This window comes from Crotalus tigris, unplaced genomic scaffold, assembly GCF_016545835.1.
Source record: "Crotalus tigris isolate CLP2741 ecotype Arizona unplaced genomic scaffold, ASM1654583v1 scf7180000024340.7048381, whole genome shotgun sequence".
Classification (NCBI taxonomy): Eukaryota; Metazoa; Chordata; class Lepidosauria; order Squamata; family Viperidae; genus Crotalus; species Crotalus tigris.
In genome coordinates this window covers 5,166,756-5,184,129 of record NW_024100510.1, presented here as the reverse complement: position 1 = coordinate 5,184,129, position 17,374 = coordinate 5,166,756, and the positions used below count along the sequence as shown (strand labels likewise).

Below are 17,374 nucleotides of genomic sequence, written 5' to 3'. Positions count from 1 at the left end.
GAAGCCAAACTGTGATAGTGCAAGGAATAAGATACCATAAGCTACTTAATGTCACCCAAGCAGATGTCTGCTTGAACAATTAGAGCTTCTCTTTGCTTTCCTCCCCATCTCTTTTGCATAGTTCCATCTATTTTCCAAAACTGGACTTTTCCAATCTTCAATAACTAATTAAGGAATGAATAAAGAAAGAGAAGTCTATCCTGTTAGCAATTAGTTGTAAATATTTGAGAAGCAGTAGAAATGGTTTGCAGTGAAATGTGTGGAATCCCCTTGATAAATACATTGATGTATCTGGGAAGTAATTACATTTGATCTTTAAAGACAATTGTTCTACTTTTACCAATACCTCCTGCTACCTCTCAGTTTTCTTCCACATGTAAGGAAGTAGAGCGTAGAGAGGAAAAAATCCATAAAGACTAATATCTTCTGCTGTTAGCCTTGAATGGAATAGTGGAGATCAGGATTGTCCTATCTGGTTCCAGAATTCTCCTTTTTTTTTCACTGGTAACTTTTCTGCAAAATGCCTTTACCAAGAATTTCCATTTATATATTCAATGGTATTTATTTGATTCCTATCCCATCTTTCTTCCATGAGCTCAAGACAATGCAGCTAAATCTCCCCCCTTCAGTTTTCCCCCAGAATTAAACTGCTCCCAAATTCACCCAGTAAATTTCCAAGCTTGAAAGTGGGCTGAAACCTGGATCTCCTACTCTAATTTTAACCATGACTATGTCAGCGCTCTAGATATTAGAGCAGACTTTTCCTAGCCTGAAAAGCCACTTGTCCTAATATCTGAGATGAACCTTTCATACCAGTCTTACATGTTATTACTGGTATGCTATGATTGATTACAGGTTGCTCACCCTGCTATAAAGGAGATTTTCAACTGTTTTTTAGAATTCTGATGAGATATTAGAGATAGCAATTATGCCAACTCCTAGCACTGTAAATGGTGCCCAGAAGACAAAGGAATTTGGGCAGATGCAGGAACACTTGTGTAACTTGCTGTATAAAGTAATTCTTGAACATCTCCTTACTTATACTAATTCTATAATATATTGTTGGTTCAGAAAAATCAATACCTCCTATAAAGCAGTAGTTAAAATTTCCTTCCTGTATGAAGTAAACTATAAGGGAGATTTGTAAGGCTTGTCTTTTGCCAATTTTGTACACATCATGAATAATCCCCAAGCATTACAGTAGTATAATCCTTTTTCAATAACATTCACCTTTTAATTCTTCTACAATTAATCAGAGGAGGAAAATGAGACAACTTATACTTTGATCTCATTATGAAAACTTAGTTTGAATGAAGTTGGCAGACTTAAGCATGCATTATTTATACACAAAATTCAGAGATTGAATTTCTGCCTCAAGACATACACAGAGGAGGATCCCACTGAAGAAAGGTGGGAGAGAGTATTTGTCAATTCTGCTTTAAACTTCTAGATGAACTCCCACATTGTTTCAAGGATTCCCCTAGCTCCAGAAACCCATTTTTCAGGGAGACATTTGGGGAAGACTTCTGAGAATACCATGAATAGCCAAGAAAACAAACAAAGGAATCGTAGAAGAATATGGTCATAAATGAGTAGGTTCAAATTATCCTATTTTGGATAGATAAAGACCCAGTTTCCTTGAAAACTCCATAGTTCTAGCAAGGTGGAATGAAAGTGAAGAAAAGGATACCCACCCAGCAACAAGGTAGATGAACTCAGTTATAGCAATGATGAATACACCACTGCATGATCTGCATGGCCAGGTGAGGAACAGATAATCCTGGAGACAATCTAACTACAGGGTCACTAGGCGACAGCATTGACTTGATGACATATAATCAGTCAATCAAGGAAAGAGAAGAAAAAATTGGTGAAAATAAACTCCCTTCCTTCCTCCAGCAGGAACATTGTCTGAAAAGGTTTAGCTCATACTAAGCCATAGGAAACATTTGTGGCTAGAAAATATAGTTTAAAATCTCTTAAATTATGCTCCCAATTTATTTGAAATCAATAATTCAGTTTGCCTCAAAAATCTATTTTTTTACATTTCAGAAGAAATTACTTGCCTTTGGAACTGTATAGTTGGAAACACATGAAATGCATTTGAAAAGAAGTCTTAGATAGTACATACTAACATTCTAAAACACACTGAAATACATTATTTCATAGGTTCTTTTGCTATTATCTTTCCTGGCAGTTAAATAAAATTGTAACATTTTAATACAGGTACTCCTTGACTTACAACAGTTCATTTAGTGACCATTCAAAGTTACAACAGCACTGGAAAAAGTGACTTATGACCGTTTTTCACACTTATCCCCATTGCAGCATCCCCAGGGTCACGTGATCAAAATCCAGATGCTTGGCAACTGGTTCATACTTATGACGGTTGCACTGTCCTGGGGTAATGTGATCACCCTTTGCAACCTTCTGATAAGAAAAGTCAATCGGGATGCCAGATTCACTTTACAACTGAGTTACTAATTTAACAACAACAATGATTCACTTAACAACAATGGCAAAAAAGTTGTAAAACGGGGCAAAACTTAACAGATGTCTCACTTAGCAACATAAATTTTGGACTCAATTGTGGTTGTAAATCAAGGACTACCTGTAGTTTTCAGTAAATCAGATAATAAAATTTGTTCAATGACAATATGTTATATTGAAACCTAGTTAATCACTTCACTTAATTTGCCTTCTATACTTGGCCATAATATTCAGCCATGAGAAACAGAAGTCACTATCTGAATATTACAGTGTTTTCCTTCCCTCCTGCACCTTCTCCTCCCAGTAAGCAGCAACCTGGCTATCCCTGATTTCAGTAGCAAAGCATGGAGGTTATTTGTTGGAAGGTTGTGGCTTTGAGAAAAGACAACTTGCATGATATCACTATGGAGATTTCCAGGGAATTCAGGATGTTGTATATGGAAGCTTGTTTTTGTGGGGTCCCATAGCAATCCCCACTAAATAGATTGGGTACTTGGTGCCCTTCATTTACAAAACACTCTTTAATTCTAGATAGTTATTTGGGCTGTCATCTTCCTGGTTCGAATCCAACCACTTCTTATAATTTGCATCAGGGCCTCCATCCAATCATTTGATTAGATTTCTGTGGCAGCAATCTTGACACATAATCAAATACTGTAGCCCTGATTATCATATATTTAATTATGTTTATATCCTTCCATATTTTAATGAGTACGAATCACTGATCACAATAAAGGATGTTGTATATAACATTTGAGTAGAAATGTTGTAAACTTAGTAAAACTGTTTGATAACTAGTCTTTTATTCTATTATGCTAAGAAAGTATGAATGTACTGTAATTTAGCCAAAGCAAAGCAAATTCAACATTTGTTTATTTTGATGGCATAGATAAACTTCTGATTAATTTAACTTCCACTGAGACATCATATGCACTAATCTTACATTTCAGAACAGCAGTCAAGGAATTATGTATTGTACCTAAGTGATCCATCCATGTGAAAAGATCAAAGAGCCTCAATCATGTTGTAATGTAGGCAATGCTTGTAGCCTCATCCCAGAGCCTCATGACCCCTGGTATTCCAAGTGTCAGATGAAGGTAGCACAGCACAACTGAAATAATGACAAACCATCTTCATCAAAAACAGAATGTGCATAAGGCAAACAATTCTGATTAATTGTCTTTACTTGAAAAATGGTAGGATCTGGGCAAATTCAGAAAACGTAAGTTTGTGGCTTAGCTAGGAAACCATAAAGCAATGGTCTGTCCCATTAATGAAAAAATAACTTCTCCCAAAGCAGCCTATGTATTTATGGGTATTGAATGAATTTAAAAATTGGAATTCACACTTACTATTTAGACAGTGCTAGTGCACTATTTATACTACTGTAATTATTAAATATTCCTACTTAGTTTTATTTGTATTAGATAGCACTTGAATCAATTGAAAATGTGTAATATATGCTCAAGATGCTTTAAATCAATAACTGTCTATTAATACAATGAGAATGGACTCAAAGGTGGTGTGGTTTTAGTCAATGACACACAGATATGAGTGGTCTGTTGTGCATATTGTGGGTAAAATACAAGTAGATCTTGCCTTACGACCACAATCGAGCCCAACATTTCTGTTGCTAAGCGAGACAGTTGTTAAGTGAATTTACCCCATTTTACGACCACTCTTGCCACAGTTGTTAAGTGAATCATTGCAGTTGTTAAGTTAATAAAACTGTTGTTAAGTGAATCTGGTTACCCCATTGACTTTGCTTGTAAGAAGATCGCAACAGGTGATCCCATGACCCCAGAACAGTGCAACAGTCATAAATATGAATCAGTTGCCGAGTGTCTGAATTTTGATCATGTGATCACAGAGATGCTGCAATAGTCGAAAGTGTGAAAAATGGTCATAAGTCAGTCTTTCCAGTGGCATTGTAAGTTTAAACAGTCACTAAGTGAACTGTTGTAAGTCAAGGACCACCTGTATGTCTGCCTTCCATGAAATATACTTTTCCAAAATCCTGGCCATTAGAGACACATTCTCAGTATGATTTTTAAACAATCCACTCTCATAAGGCACTTAAAGAAATCAAATTAAAAAAGAAACTTTCATTAACAAAGTTAAATATAGTTTTGCAATCATTTATTTTAAATGCTATATTTGGCCAATAAACCTTTCATTACATTGAAGGCCATCTATAAAAGCCCATGTAATTAAGTTAGTTCTATTACTTTCAAGACAATGGTGATACATCTGTTTCTGAAAATCATTAAAATCAAGAGTGTTCAATTCAAATTTGATTGCAATTAATTTCCCACTCCATATACTCAGTGTCAAATCCTTTTATTTGCTCAGCATCTTTTCCATTCTGGCATTCTGATCATATTTTTTTAACATAGATGATGAAAAGCAAAGCATTTGTGCTTTGTGCAGATAGTATAAACCAAATCATATAATATCTATGGAATTCTAAGCTTCATTTATCTTTATAAATATTATGGCTTCTATTAAACCATTTTATCATGAAAGTCAATTCCATTGGAATCAGTAAGATTTAGTTCCAGGTAAAAACTGGGAGTAAACTTGGAATAGTTCCTTGAATAAAAGCAAGTATAATCTGAATACTCTAAATTGTGGGCTTTTATAGGATCAAATGCTGTTACCTCTGCATCAAGGCTTTTTTTCTTTCCAGAGAATGAGGATCATTTTTACTAAAAGCCTAAAACTGTGGAGGCATTTGGTAGGAAAATATTATTTCCACATTAGAAATGACTGCTATTTTAAGTATCTCTTTACACTAGTTGCCAGTAGCTTCCTTAAACATCTAAACATTTATTTTTAGTCAGCAGAGAAGGGAAAGTTTATATTCAATGAGATTTACACAAAGCAAATAGAAATCTGACAAGCATATTATTAATTGTGCATGCAATTTTATAAATATTCAGTGGAGGTGTCCTAAAGACAGTATAAATTACCAAATAGGTATCAACAACTCAATTATTCCAAATGCAGTAACAAGTAATATATTTAGCACAGATCCTAAATAAATCAACTGGATTTATAAATGAAGAATAACTGTTTAGGCTTGAAATGGCAAATGTCAACTGTTCAGGTAATTATAACTGCATTCTAATAGTGATGATAAAAAAGTGCAAGAATAATGTTCAATGTTGTATGTTTTCAGTTGGCTGCACCAAATTTACCATACAATTATATCAGGCTCTGTTCCTAAAAAAACCTTCTAAAAGATGGGCAGATGTTAAGAGTTACTAGCGATCAGAAGAATCGTCTAACAAAGAAACATTTCTATCTGAAAGCAGAGATGTTTGTTGGGTGTCCTATGGAGGATAATTGTAATGGAAGAATGGACTTGCGTATTTAAAAGAAAAAAATGCAGACCCCAAGAACTTGTCCTCTCTTGACAAAGTCGCTCCAACCCGAACGGCGATTTGCTCTAAAACAAGCAGGGAGTTTCGGGACTGGGGCGGTAGGGAACAGGCCTAACTCAGGGCTAACCGTCGTTGCAACGCGTTTCTTTTTTAACGACGACAGACGAAACAGAGAGATCAACGAGGCGCGTGGCTGGGGAGGAAGTCTGCTACTATGGCCCCTCTTATCTCGAAAAGTACTCCGGGTGACAAATGGGGTGAAAGGGGTTTTTTTTTGACCTCGCTGGTCTTGCCTGTTGTTTTCAGGCATCCTCCTCCTCCTCCTCTTTCTTGGGTCAAGAAACAGAAGGAAGGAAGGAAGTTCTCGATGCTAAATACACCCCAGCAACTGTCGTGAAACTGCATTAGGAAGAGGAAGAGGAGGTCGCGGGGGCTACCCCATCGGCTTTCAACTTTTTCTCGCGCCGATCCCTTTGCCTTGAGCGCACGGACTGCCGGCAGCGGTTCTTGGCGGGGAGGCTGAAGGATCAAGCCGAATTCAGACCTTAGAAATTAGGGCCGATTTGATAGGTTGTTATCTACACTGGGCGGCGTTTACCCTATTCCACTATTGGGTGTGCGAACGCTTTTCGTAAGCTCTGCCTGTTGTTGTGCGCGTGCCGAGAACGAATCGAGCGCTCTTCCACCTTTTAATGCTTCCTCCGAAGACTCTTAATTGATTCGAAAAGGTTTCCGACTACCAGATGTGGGGTTGGAATGGGGACTGTGTTGACAATGGGTCATCGGGGGCTTGCTTGGAAAGTAAGATGCTGATCTTAAAGTTTATAATGGAAGGGTGTCTAGGAAGACTCCCCCCTCGCCCAGAGAGCAGGGCGGGTCTCGGGATTCTCGCTATTCCCGGAGTGGGATTTTTCTGAACGGGCAGAGGGAAGGCAAGGACGCGAAGGATTTGAGTTGCTTTGGAAAGCATCGGAGCCGGAGGACCGCGCAAAGCCCCCGGCGCTACGGCCCCTCATCAGCATAATGGTTGCGTTAGCCTTGCAGGCAGAGTTCTGTCTATAATATAAACCGCAAACAGCTAATCGTTAGAAATCCCAGCCTCCAGCCCACGCCCACGCGCACCCATTCTGGACCCATTCTTGACTCCCCAAATCGATCCTTTTCAGTCGGTGGCTTTTTTGCTAGATCAGCCCCGCGGCTTTTTCGAAGTGCTGGCCGAAGTCAAGAGTTGTTCGCCTTCCTCAGAGGCCACCCCTAGCAGCCTATTTTAGAAACTCGCCCCGACAACCCGCCCCCTCCACACACACACACACACACACACAGACAGACAGACAGACAGGCTTTTCGTCCCACGCAGTTTGTTGCTCCAGTCGGAAGTTCGCCCTCTGACAGATTCTCGAGTTCAGGAGCCGCCTAAAGTTCCTGTCCTCCTTATTTTGACTACTTTTCCTTTCCTAAACCCCACCCCGGAGAACTTGCTGGTTTTGCGGAAGAAGAACTGAAGCTCATTCTGAGCGAAGGGCAGACTTTTGCTCAAAAGTTCTCCTGCCCCCTCCCAATTATTATTCGCTACCCAAAGCGACAACACTCGCGAGCAAAAAGCCCACCAAGTGCACTCGCACCTTCGTTTTATTCGACTCGGGTGGAAGGGAGGGGGAGTTTGCTGAAAGACCCCCGTAGGAAAGCGAGCAACTCCGCTTCCAGCCAATAAATCTTGCCCGGAGGAGCGGCAAAAAGGCTCAGGAAGCTAGTTTACCTCCTCGCCCTTCCAAAGAAAGAAGAAAATAAGGACGCGGGGAGGGAGGGGGGGCACAAAGCAGCCCAAACACGTAGCAGTGGAAGACAGACGCGCCGGTGCGAGAGAGAGAGAGAGAGAGAGAGAGAGAGAGACGGGGCGCGCGATCGAAGCGGAACGGAGCGAAAAGAGAGGAAGAGACGCGCTCGCAGCTCTGCTGCAGCCGGGACTTCGCCGCGGCGCTTGGCCAAGAAGCCGCGCGGCCGCCCAAACGCCTCCCGCATTCAGACGCACTTTTTCCCTACCGCGATTTTCCCCGCAAGCCCTCTGCTCTCCCTTTCATCGGAGCCGGTTTCCCTTGTCCTCCCCGCATCCCTCTCCGTCCCCTCCAGTCCCTTCTCCCCGAATCTGTTTTCGACCCACCCACCCCCCGGTCTTCCTCCAACGCCTCTTCGAGCGGTCCCTCTGAGTCCCCTGCAGACCTCGCTAACTTGTGGCTGTTGTGATGCGTATTCCCGTAGATCCCAGCACCAGCAGGAGGTTCAGCCCCCCTTCCAGCAGCCTGCAGCCCGGAAAGATGAGCGAAGTCAGCCCGGTGGTGGCGGCAGCCCAGCAGCAACAACAGCAGCAGCAGCAGCAGCAGCAGCACCAGGAGGCGGCGGCAGTAGCGGCGGCGGTGCCCAGGCTTCGCCCGCACGATAACCGCACCATGGTGGAGATCATCGCCGACCACCCAGCCGAGCTGGTCCGCACCGACAGCCCGAACTTCTTGTGCTCCGTGCTGCCTTCACACTGGCGCTGCAACAAAACTCTCCCGGTGGCATTCAAGGTAAGGAGAGCTGGGCAACCTTTCATCAGTTTCCCCCCCCCACACACACCGCCCTTCACGATGGCCCAAGGCAATTTCCACATTTCCTCCTGGCCTGGGTAAGGGGCAAGGCGTCAGGAGCCAATGTGATAAGTTAGGGCCTTGGCACCCACTGCGTGCAGTTTAGGGGGATTTGTAAGTGTTGGCTGCTATTCTCCAGGAGGACCTTAAGCAGCACTGAGATAGAACTTTCCATTAGCTGGGAATTGCCCATCTATAGGTACCTGGCCTTCTCTTGGGGGGGGGGTGTTAATAGCCTTCGCTTTATGGCCTCCTCCTCACTGCCTGTTTTTAAAGCCTTCCTTGTTACTGGCACAAGTCTGCTTCTCACTTTTCCTTAAATCCTAAGAAGAAGGCATCCTCTCCTCTTCCTACCCTACCCTGATTATTGCAGTGGCCAAAGGATCCTTCCTTCTTAAAGAAAAGTGCAGAAAAGTTTGAACATGAATTCATCTTGTGCCTTTAGGAGAGGACTTGTGGTCCTCTTTAAAATAGGAGATTTGTGTCTTTTGCCACATCAGAAAAGGAGGGCACTGTGTATTTGTGGTCGTAATCAAGGAAAACAGAGGTATCCTTAGTCTTAGTCCTTAGACAGTTCTCCAGTCCTCTGTTGGCTATTAGTTTCTTTACCATCTAGGATGCCTGTTTATAGTTCTTGATCAACATTTACCTCCCTCATATTAGCTCCAGACCGGAGTTCATTGGCTTATTATTAGCAAACCGCCTGGTAAGATGAACACAAATTAGAGTGATGTATTAGTATATACAGAGAGCATTTAAAATAAAATGACCCCAGCTGTTACAAAATGTTTTCCACAAATAATCATAAAGATAGGATTCATCTAATTGACCAAAACATCAGGCAAAACCTCTGGGGACACTGGAACTATTCTTTCCAGAATGAAAGAGGGGGGGGGGGTTGTTAGATCTCTGCAGTGTTTCTATCCTTTGGTCCTAGGCAACTTCCTGACCCATCCAATGTCATTTTAACTTTCCTTTTTTTGTTTGTTTGTTTAACTTTCTCAACCATAAAATGGGTGCCTGTTCTAGGAGAACTTTGAATTCATTGATGTTGATCTAAAAATGGATTTGAGCAGAAGTTTCATTGTGGGATGTGCCTCTTTTGCATCTGGTTGTGTTTGTTGTATCTCTCCAGAGCATTAGATAAAAAGTTCTGCTGGAAGCTGTTTAGACATACTTCTTTAATAGAAGGTGTTTTGTTGATTTGTGGAGTAATGAGGATGAAAGAATCTTTAAAACTAGTGACAGAAAGGAAAAACTGTTGATTGGTCTGAGTGGGGAGATTTCTGTTGAGGAGGGGGAGATTGTGTTGGACTCCTGCTGGGCAAATTAGGAAGCGTTTGCCCAGAAGTGTGGGTTTGAGGTTTTTTTGTTTTGTTTTGTTTTGTTTTGGCCAAGGCAAAGAGAGTCAATATTTTTAACGTGATCATAGATCAGTGAAATGCTATTCAGAACTGAATCAAGAATAGCTTTATTATTTTTTTTACAGTATACTCACACTTTTAGAAAACATAGAATGTTTTCTCCATTTTCCTTTCTCATGTATCCATTTTCACAATCCTCAGCTGCATCTCCTTATCTGCACTACAGATTTATGCCACTACTTTTCTTCTTTCATGGGATGACTCTTGTCCAGTAGAAAAGGAATAATAGCTAATACATAAGAGAGCTAAACATTTCACATGGACATTAACATAGTATATGTATACTTTATTATGTTTATATACATAGAAACAAAATTTGTTTATATGTACCCATATTATATATTCACACCGTATTTTCCGGTGTATAAGACGACTGGGCGTATAAGATGACCCCCGACTTTTGAGAAGATTTTCATGGTTTAGAACAGTGATTCTCAACCTTTCTAATGCCGCGACCCTTTAATACAGTTCGTCATGTTGTGACCCCCAACCATAAAATTATTTTCGTTGCTATTTCATAACTGTAATTTTGCTACTGTTATGAATCGTACTGTAAATATCTGATATGCAGGATGTATTTTCATTGTTACGAATTGAACATAATTAAAGCATAATGATTAATCACAAAAACAATATAGCAATGCTCTCTGGAGAAGCTTACTCTTCCTTGCTCAAAAATGTTGGGAGGGAGGGAAGGGGAAGGAAGGAAGGAAGATTGAAAAGGAAAGGAAGGAGATGGAGAAGGAAGGAGATTGAAGGGGAAAGGAAGGAAGGAAGGAAGGAGAAAGAGATTGAAGGGGAAGGGATGGAGATGGAAGGAAGGAAGGAAGATTGGAGGGGAAAGGAAGGAGATTGAAAGGGAAAGGAAGGAAGGAAGGAAGATTGAAGGGGAAAGGAAGGAGATGGAGAAGGAAGGAGATTGAAGGGGGAAGGAAGGAAGGAAGAAGAGAGATTGGAGGGGAAAGGAAGGAGATTGAAAGGGAAAGGAAGGAAGGAAGGAAGATTGAAGGGGAAAGGAAGGAGATGGAGAAGGAAGGAGATTGAAGGGGGAAGGAAGGAAGGAAGAAGAGAGATTGAAGGGGAAGGGATGGAGATGGAGATGGAAGGAAGGAAGGAAGGAGAGAGAGAGAGATTGAAGGGGGGAGGCGCTGCCAAGGACGCACAAGCAGCTCTGCACAATTGCCCGGGGGGGGAGGCTCTGGCGGAGAGCCTGGTGGAGAGCCAAGCGCCGGCATATCTGGGGCCTTGGAAGCTGCGCAGAGGATCCGCGTGCCTCGGAGCCGCCGGCCACCCTCTCACATCCGCCAAGGGATGGAGATGGAGATGGAAGGAAGGAAGGAAGGAAGATTGAAGGGGAAAGGAAGGAGATGGAGAAGGAAGGAGATTGAAGGTGGAAGGAAGGAAGAGGAGAGAGATTGAAGGGGAAGGGATGGAGATGGAGATGCAAGGAAGGAAGGAGAGAGAGATTGAAGGGGGGAGGCACTGCCAAGGACGCACAAGGAGCTCTGCACAATTGCCTAGGGAGGGGGGAGGCTCTGGTGGAGAGCCAAGCAGCGGCACATCTGGGGCCTCAAGCTGCGTGGAAGATCCGTGCCCCTGGAGCCGCCGGCTTCCCTCTCACACCCACCAACCTGGAGCCCCCCATCCTCATCTCGGCACCTCTTGCCCTCTCCCAGCTGCCCCCCAGGACCAGCCCGTCCCTCCAGCCTCCTGAGCGCCATCGCAGCGGTGGGGTCACAGGAGCCCCTTTCCACACCGCACAGCCCACCGCACACAAGAGGGGCGTGGCCGGAGCGCCAGCTCCAGCTTGGAAGGCGCTGCTTCTCTCGCCCGGCTGGCTGGCCTCCGACGCACATGCGGGCATCGCTGCCGCCTCTCCCTCTTCCCCACCCCCTGGCTGCTTCCGGAGCCCGGCGATCCGGGAAGGAGCCGTTACTACCTGGCAGACCCATGGCCACGCCAGGCGCCAGAGGGCCGAGGCGGCCTCCGACAGCGAAGGAGGCTGGCTGGGTGGCATGGATGGTGGCTGGGGATGGAGCACAGCCGGGCAACCAGGAGGCATGGAGACCAGCTCGGCGCTGCAGCTCATCCGGCAGCAGCGGCAGCAGCAGAGCAGCCCAGTGACAGCACCAGCAGCCGCCCAGACCCGGCTCAGCTCAGATCGGCCTCTGAGCCAGCCCAGGGCGGCTTCGGGGGCGCACACGATGGTGCTGCGGTGGCAGAAGCAGGCATTGTTGGAGGAGAAGGGCGCCCTGGAGGCGGAGGAGCCGGCGGAGGAGGAGGAGGAGGTCGGTGGCGGCAGCCGGATAGAGGAGCGGTGTCTTGGTTTCTAAGACCATCAGTAATATGTGTTTTCCGATGGTATTAGGCGACCCCTGTGAAAGCGTTGTTCGACCCCCAAAATGGTCGCGACTCACAGGTTGAGAACTGCTGGTTTAGAAAGTCGTCTTATATGCCGGAAAATACGGTATTTTCCGGCGTATAAGACGACTGGGCATATAAGACGACCCCCAACTTTTGAGAAGATTTTATGGTTCAGAAAGTCATCTTATACGCCAGAAAATACGTTATATATATATATATAGGGTAGGCAAGGCGGGTTGTATGACGTGTGTGAGTTCCGGCACCTTTTTTTTTTTTCTAGAAAAAAAGCACTGTATATATGTCTCTAATTATATTAAAAATACGAATCCTGGGTAGAGCCATGCAATGAAAATAAGTAAGTTCGTACACCAGGATAATAACAAACCAAAAAACTGTTTAATACAAGTGCTAAGCGCCCCCCCCCCCTCTCTATATATATATATTAGATATATATGTATATATATATATGTATATATCTATATCTAGATATAGTATATATATATATATATATATATATATATATATATATATATATATATATACCGTATATGCCAGCGTATAAGGCGACTTCCGCGAGCGCTAAAATCGGCGCCAAAGACGGGGGTCGTCTTATACGCCGAGTCGTCTTATACGCCGGAAATACTGGTAGTTTCCGACGTATAAGACGACGTTCTAGGAATGCAGCTCGGCGATAAAGATGCGGGTCATCTTATACGCTGGGTCGCCTTGTATGCCAGCATATTCGGTATATATATAAAATATAAAGAATATAAATCGAGTCCATCATATCTAATGCATATGCAAGAGCTTTTCCCCCTGGTGTAACAGCCAAAGCTACACTGAATTCTGAGTTTAAAATAATACATGGATTAAATGAATAAGCAGTCAGGATTCCCCAGAGAGTGGAATATTAGTACTGAAAGAGATATTTTCTTCATAAATGATAAACAAGACATTATGGAGCTATTAGGAAAACAGTAAGTTTGGTTTGGGAATTTAGCTCAGGCTTGTATTTGTTCCAAACATGCAATGACCTCTCCAGTTGGAGATTCCTGGGAATAGTAGCTAAATCACTGAAGAATCTAATATATCATGTGGTCTTATAAATGAAATTCTGTACTTTAAAACTGGACAAAGTTTTCAGCTTAGTTCAGTGGCCATCCATTAAAGGATGAAAATGTTATAAGCTGAGTTTTGTATTGTGTGTTGGAAGGGTGATAGATCTTTCCTTATCTGAGTTCATCAACAGCTTGGCTGCAATATGTAGCCTATATGTAGCCTAGAATCCCTGAGAAAGAGAGAGATCTTTAGATCTGATTACAGTCATTCTGTATTGTAGCTTAGCATGGTAGAAGCTGCAGCTGGCAAATTGAAAAAGCATTCAAAACTCTTGCTTGGGTGTTTATGTGTGTTCATGCATACAAACTTGATTTCTGCTTGTATATTTGCCAAATATGTTTCTCATCTCAAATGAAAAGGCTGTGGCAGGTACAGAGAAAGTTTCCTTTTTGTAATATTGTTGATGTGTGATAAATTACACTGGTATCATAATTTTCACCCATGGAAAATAAACATGCTCCTTTCAAATTATTACGGTCACCTGCTGAGTTTTAAACATTAGGGATGTGATGTGAGAATCCAATCTTAAAATGCTATATAGAGGTATTAGTATCAGTGACATTTAATTAAGAAGCTGACCCAATATAATGTCTATATTATACATCAGTATCGATTTGTGGTGATCACAAACACACTTTACAAATATATGTTTATTTAGTCTGAGCAATCGAAAAAGGTTGTGGTAGAAAATATAAAGGCCTATGTTCTTAATCTTTTACTGGTTAATTATGGTATGCAAATAAAAAATAAAGCAGTACAATGTGTTTATAATGTACTGCTGCTGATAAAGACCACACTGGAAAGAACATTTGTAAAATAAAATACTGGTAAAAGTTTCCATTAAATAATTTTCATAAAAGGATCTGAAGTTATTTGGGAGGTAGATTATTCTGAAAAAAGCAAGGCATGATTGCAAATACATGTATTAATTACAGGATTTAAAGTGATTGCTTGTATTAGCTATTATGTGATCAATCCACTTCAAAGGCACATAATATATAGAAGCTTCTTGGAAAAAGGAGCCTTGTAAGTTACATTGGTTTTAATAGTAGTTACTGAACTGCTTACAGCTTTGCTGAAGTACGATTCAAGTATCAGTTGAAGGAAATGGATTTACTTATAAAAAGTCTTTAATTGGAAAATAATCTCACATAGTAATAATGAAATGAAATGCCAGTTGGAAATGCATGTTGACATGATGGTCAAATACATCATCCACCATGGGTAAATTTATCTGAAGCAGTGGTTTGACTGGAGGCAAATATGTTTATAAGATTTCCAGTATTACCTTGAAATGCTCTCTAACTTGTGGGGGGGGGGTGGTGGAAAGGAGAGAGGGGGGAGAGGGCTGCTTTAGATTCTATATTGTTGAAATTGCATTGGTCAACCATTACTGAAGATCATCTTTATATTTGGGGGCTGGTTGAAGAAAAGTACTGATTAGATTTATAAAGAAATAAGATTGTTTAAACATTTCTTTTAGAATTTTCAACTATATTTTATTTTATTTTTTTAAAAAAACTTTCTCCCAGTAAAATGTGAAAATTTTAATATCATACCTTTATGTAGTAAATTAAGAGGTGCTGAAAAAACCAGCTATTAAGTGAAAATTGTAACTGTTCCATAATATTAACATGGAAACAATGTGGTCATCTCCATCCATCCACTTTCCCATGAGTCATTCTGTATAGTGGGGCTGGACTAGGAATCCAGCATTTGACCCACTGGTAATGTTTTAATGTTTCTTTTAGGGGCACTAATTATGTTTTCACAAAGACACTGCGTCCATTCATCATATCCCTTGCTCCAGAGAAGCCTTATTGGAGTCAGTGGGACTTTACCAAAGTAAGTGGCCGAAGGAATGTAGTCAGAATTCTTAGTTATTCAGGTCTCTACATTTTTGCTGACCTTGATGTTGCCAGTAGTAATAAAAAGCTTGTAAGTTAAAAATAACAGGCAAAATAATTACATTTGGTGTGAAGTAATAATGCTGTTACTAGTATTGCAGCTATCCAGGATGTTTCCATTTCCATCAGACCCTCAGTTTTTCAGTTGATTTCAATAGTCTCAAGCAAAAGTCCAGAACATGAAAGGCAAGCAGAGTGCTATTTTAATTATTAAAAATACTGTAATTCAAATAAGTTACAGCATAGACTCCTAGTTAAAAAAAACACTTAGCTGTACTTTTGACTGTTTAGCTACATAAAATTATTTTAATAATGAATATTTTATATTAAATTCAAAATGTACGTTGCATTTTATAAAAGATACCAGATAAAAGATATAGTTAGAATACGTTTTAAACATTTATTCAAGATACTTGTTCAAATAAGATTTTTACATGATATAGATCAGGGGTAGGCAACCTCAGCTCTTTTATGACTTGTGGACTTCAACTCCCAGAATTCCTGAGTCAGCTGCTGACTCAGGAATTCTAGGAGTTGAAGTCCACAAGTCATAAAAGAGCCGAGGTTGCCTACCCCTGATATAGACTATTGAAGGCTAACATTGAAACAGTTCAGTTTTTAGTTCTCACCTTGATCATTGAACTGAAAATGGCAAAAGTTAAAATAGCTGATAAAAATATAATTCTGCAGGGTTTTAGCAGACTGTTAAACTGTTATCACTGTTTTAAACTATAATATAAAATTCCTTTAATTTCTAGTGTGGAAAATGCAAGCTCTCAAAACATGATAACTTTGGAAATTATGTAGATAGAAAAAATATATGCAAGAGACTAAGAACAATTCTTGGGGCTCAGTTGGAAGTGTGGTCTTGTGATGTTTTGGGCATGCTGTATTTCTTAAAAACAGCAGTACACATTGGATCACTAAATGGATTAATTTACACCCTAGTACATTTTACAACATGAAGGAGAGTATACATCATGTAAATTCTAGATAACTGTAGAAGCACTCATTATGTGTGCCCTAAAAATCTTATTTAAATAAATTACTTTTATGAAGTAGCTCTGTTAAATTATTGGGTGTCAGGTACATGGAACAGAACCAATTATGTATCTTGTTGAGATGGCCTTAAGTCGCTTTATTTTCAAAAAGTTCATTTCTTCTATAAAGACTGGGGGGGGGGATTTAAACAATGGGATTTGAGACAGTCAGAACACCCTGAGATTGTGGATAATTATCATCTTGTGGAGGTTTTTTCCATGAAGAGTTTACAGTACATCACTTCTTCTTGCTGGACTTTCTTGCTTCAGGCTTCTACCCATGTTTTTAAAATGCCTAATAGAGAAAGTTTTCCTTCCCAAAGTCTTTCCTCCCCAAATCCAGGGTTGGAGACATGAACTGCCATCACTGTGTATGCATGTAACAGGACTGTATCTTTTATGTTTGCCTCATTTTTTGTGGCTGCTGTTCTGTTTCCATATTGTTGGTCAGCTCCTCCTTCTCATATCTGCCTACAATAGGAGTTAACTGTAGTGGTGGTATGTGTGAACATATTCCATATAATAGGCTAAGGGGCAGATCTTTCCAAAATACATATAGTAAATCATTTTGGGTTTCTGGATAAAATAAAATAACTATATTTTTCAAGATGGTATATCATCATTGGGGCTAGTTGTGAAAGCCCATGATACACTTTCAGGTGAGCTATATTAGAATAGAATAGAGCTGGAAGGGACCTTGGAGGTATTCTAGTCCAGCCCCCTGCTCAAGCAGGAGGACCTATACCAGTGGTTGTGAACCTATGGCATGCGTGCCAGAGGCGGCACTCAGAGCCCTCTCTGTGGGCACACCTGTCGCCACAGCCCCATCTCTCCCCACCCCCTCATCCAGAGGAAAGTTGCCCCCAGGCGTGGCCCATGTGGAGCAGTGCAGCCAAGCACATAGCAGCCGGACAGCAGAGTCAAGACTCTTCCCTTGCGCCCTGTTGCATGCAGATGATGCTGCAGGGCACGGGCAGAGGGAGTGGCTGCCATGGTGCTGCTGGGCTGCCTGGGCGATCT

General features: G+C 41.5%; 1 protein-coding gene across 12 annotated transcripts in view; it reads left to right on the top strand.

Moving 5' to 3' along the window:
- RUNX2 (RUNX family transcription factor 2) overlaps window positions 1–17,374 on the top strand; it is a 268,350-nt gene that overhangs the window by 65,847 nt on the left and 185,129 nt on the right. For 10 of the 12 annotated variants that reach the window (XR_005554635.1, XR_005554636.1, XM_039326192.1 and 7 more), the window contains one exon: window positions 8,133–8,440. Coding sequence is in view for 10 of the 12 variants with exons in the window: in XM_039326192.1 (XP_039182126.1) it covers window positions 8,133–8,440 (308 nt within the window). In the remaining 2 variants the exon portion in view is untranslated. Of the gene's footprint in view, window positions 1–6,371; window positions 6,678–7,729; window positions 8,441–17,374 lie in introns of those variants that run through there. The other 2 variants (XM_039326193.1, XM_039326197.1) reach the window with 2 other exon arrangements.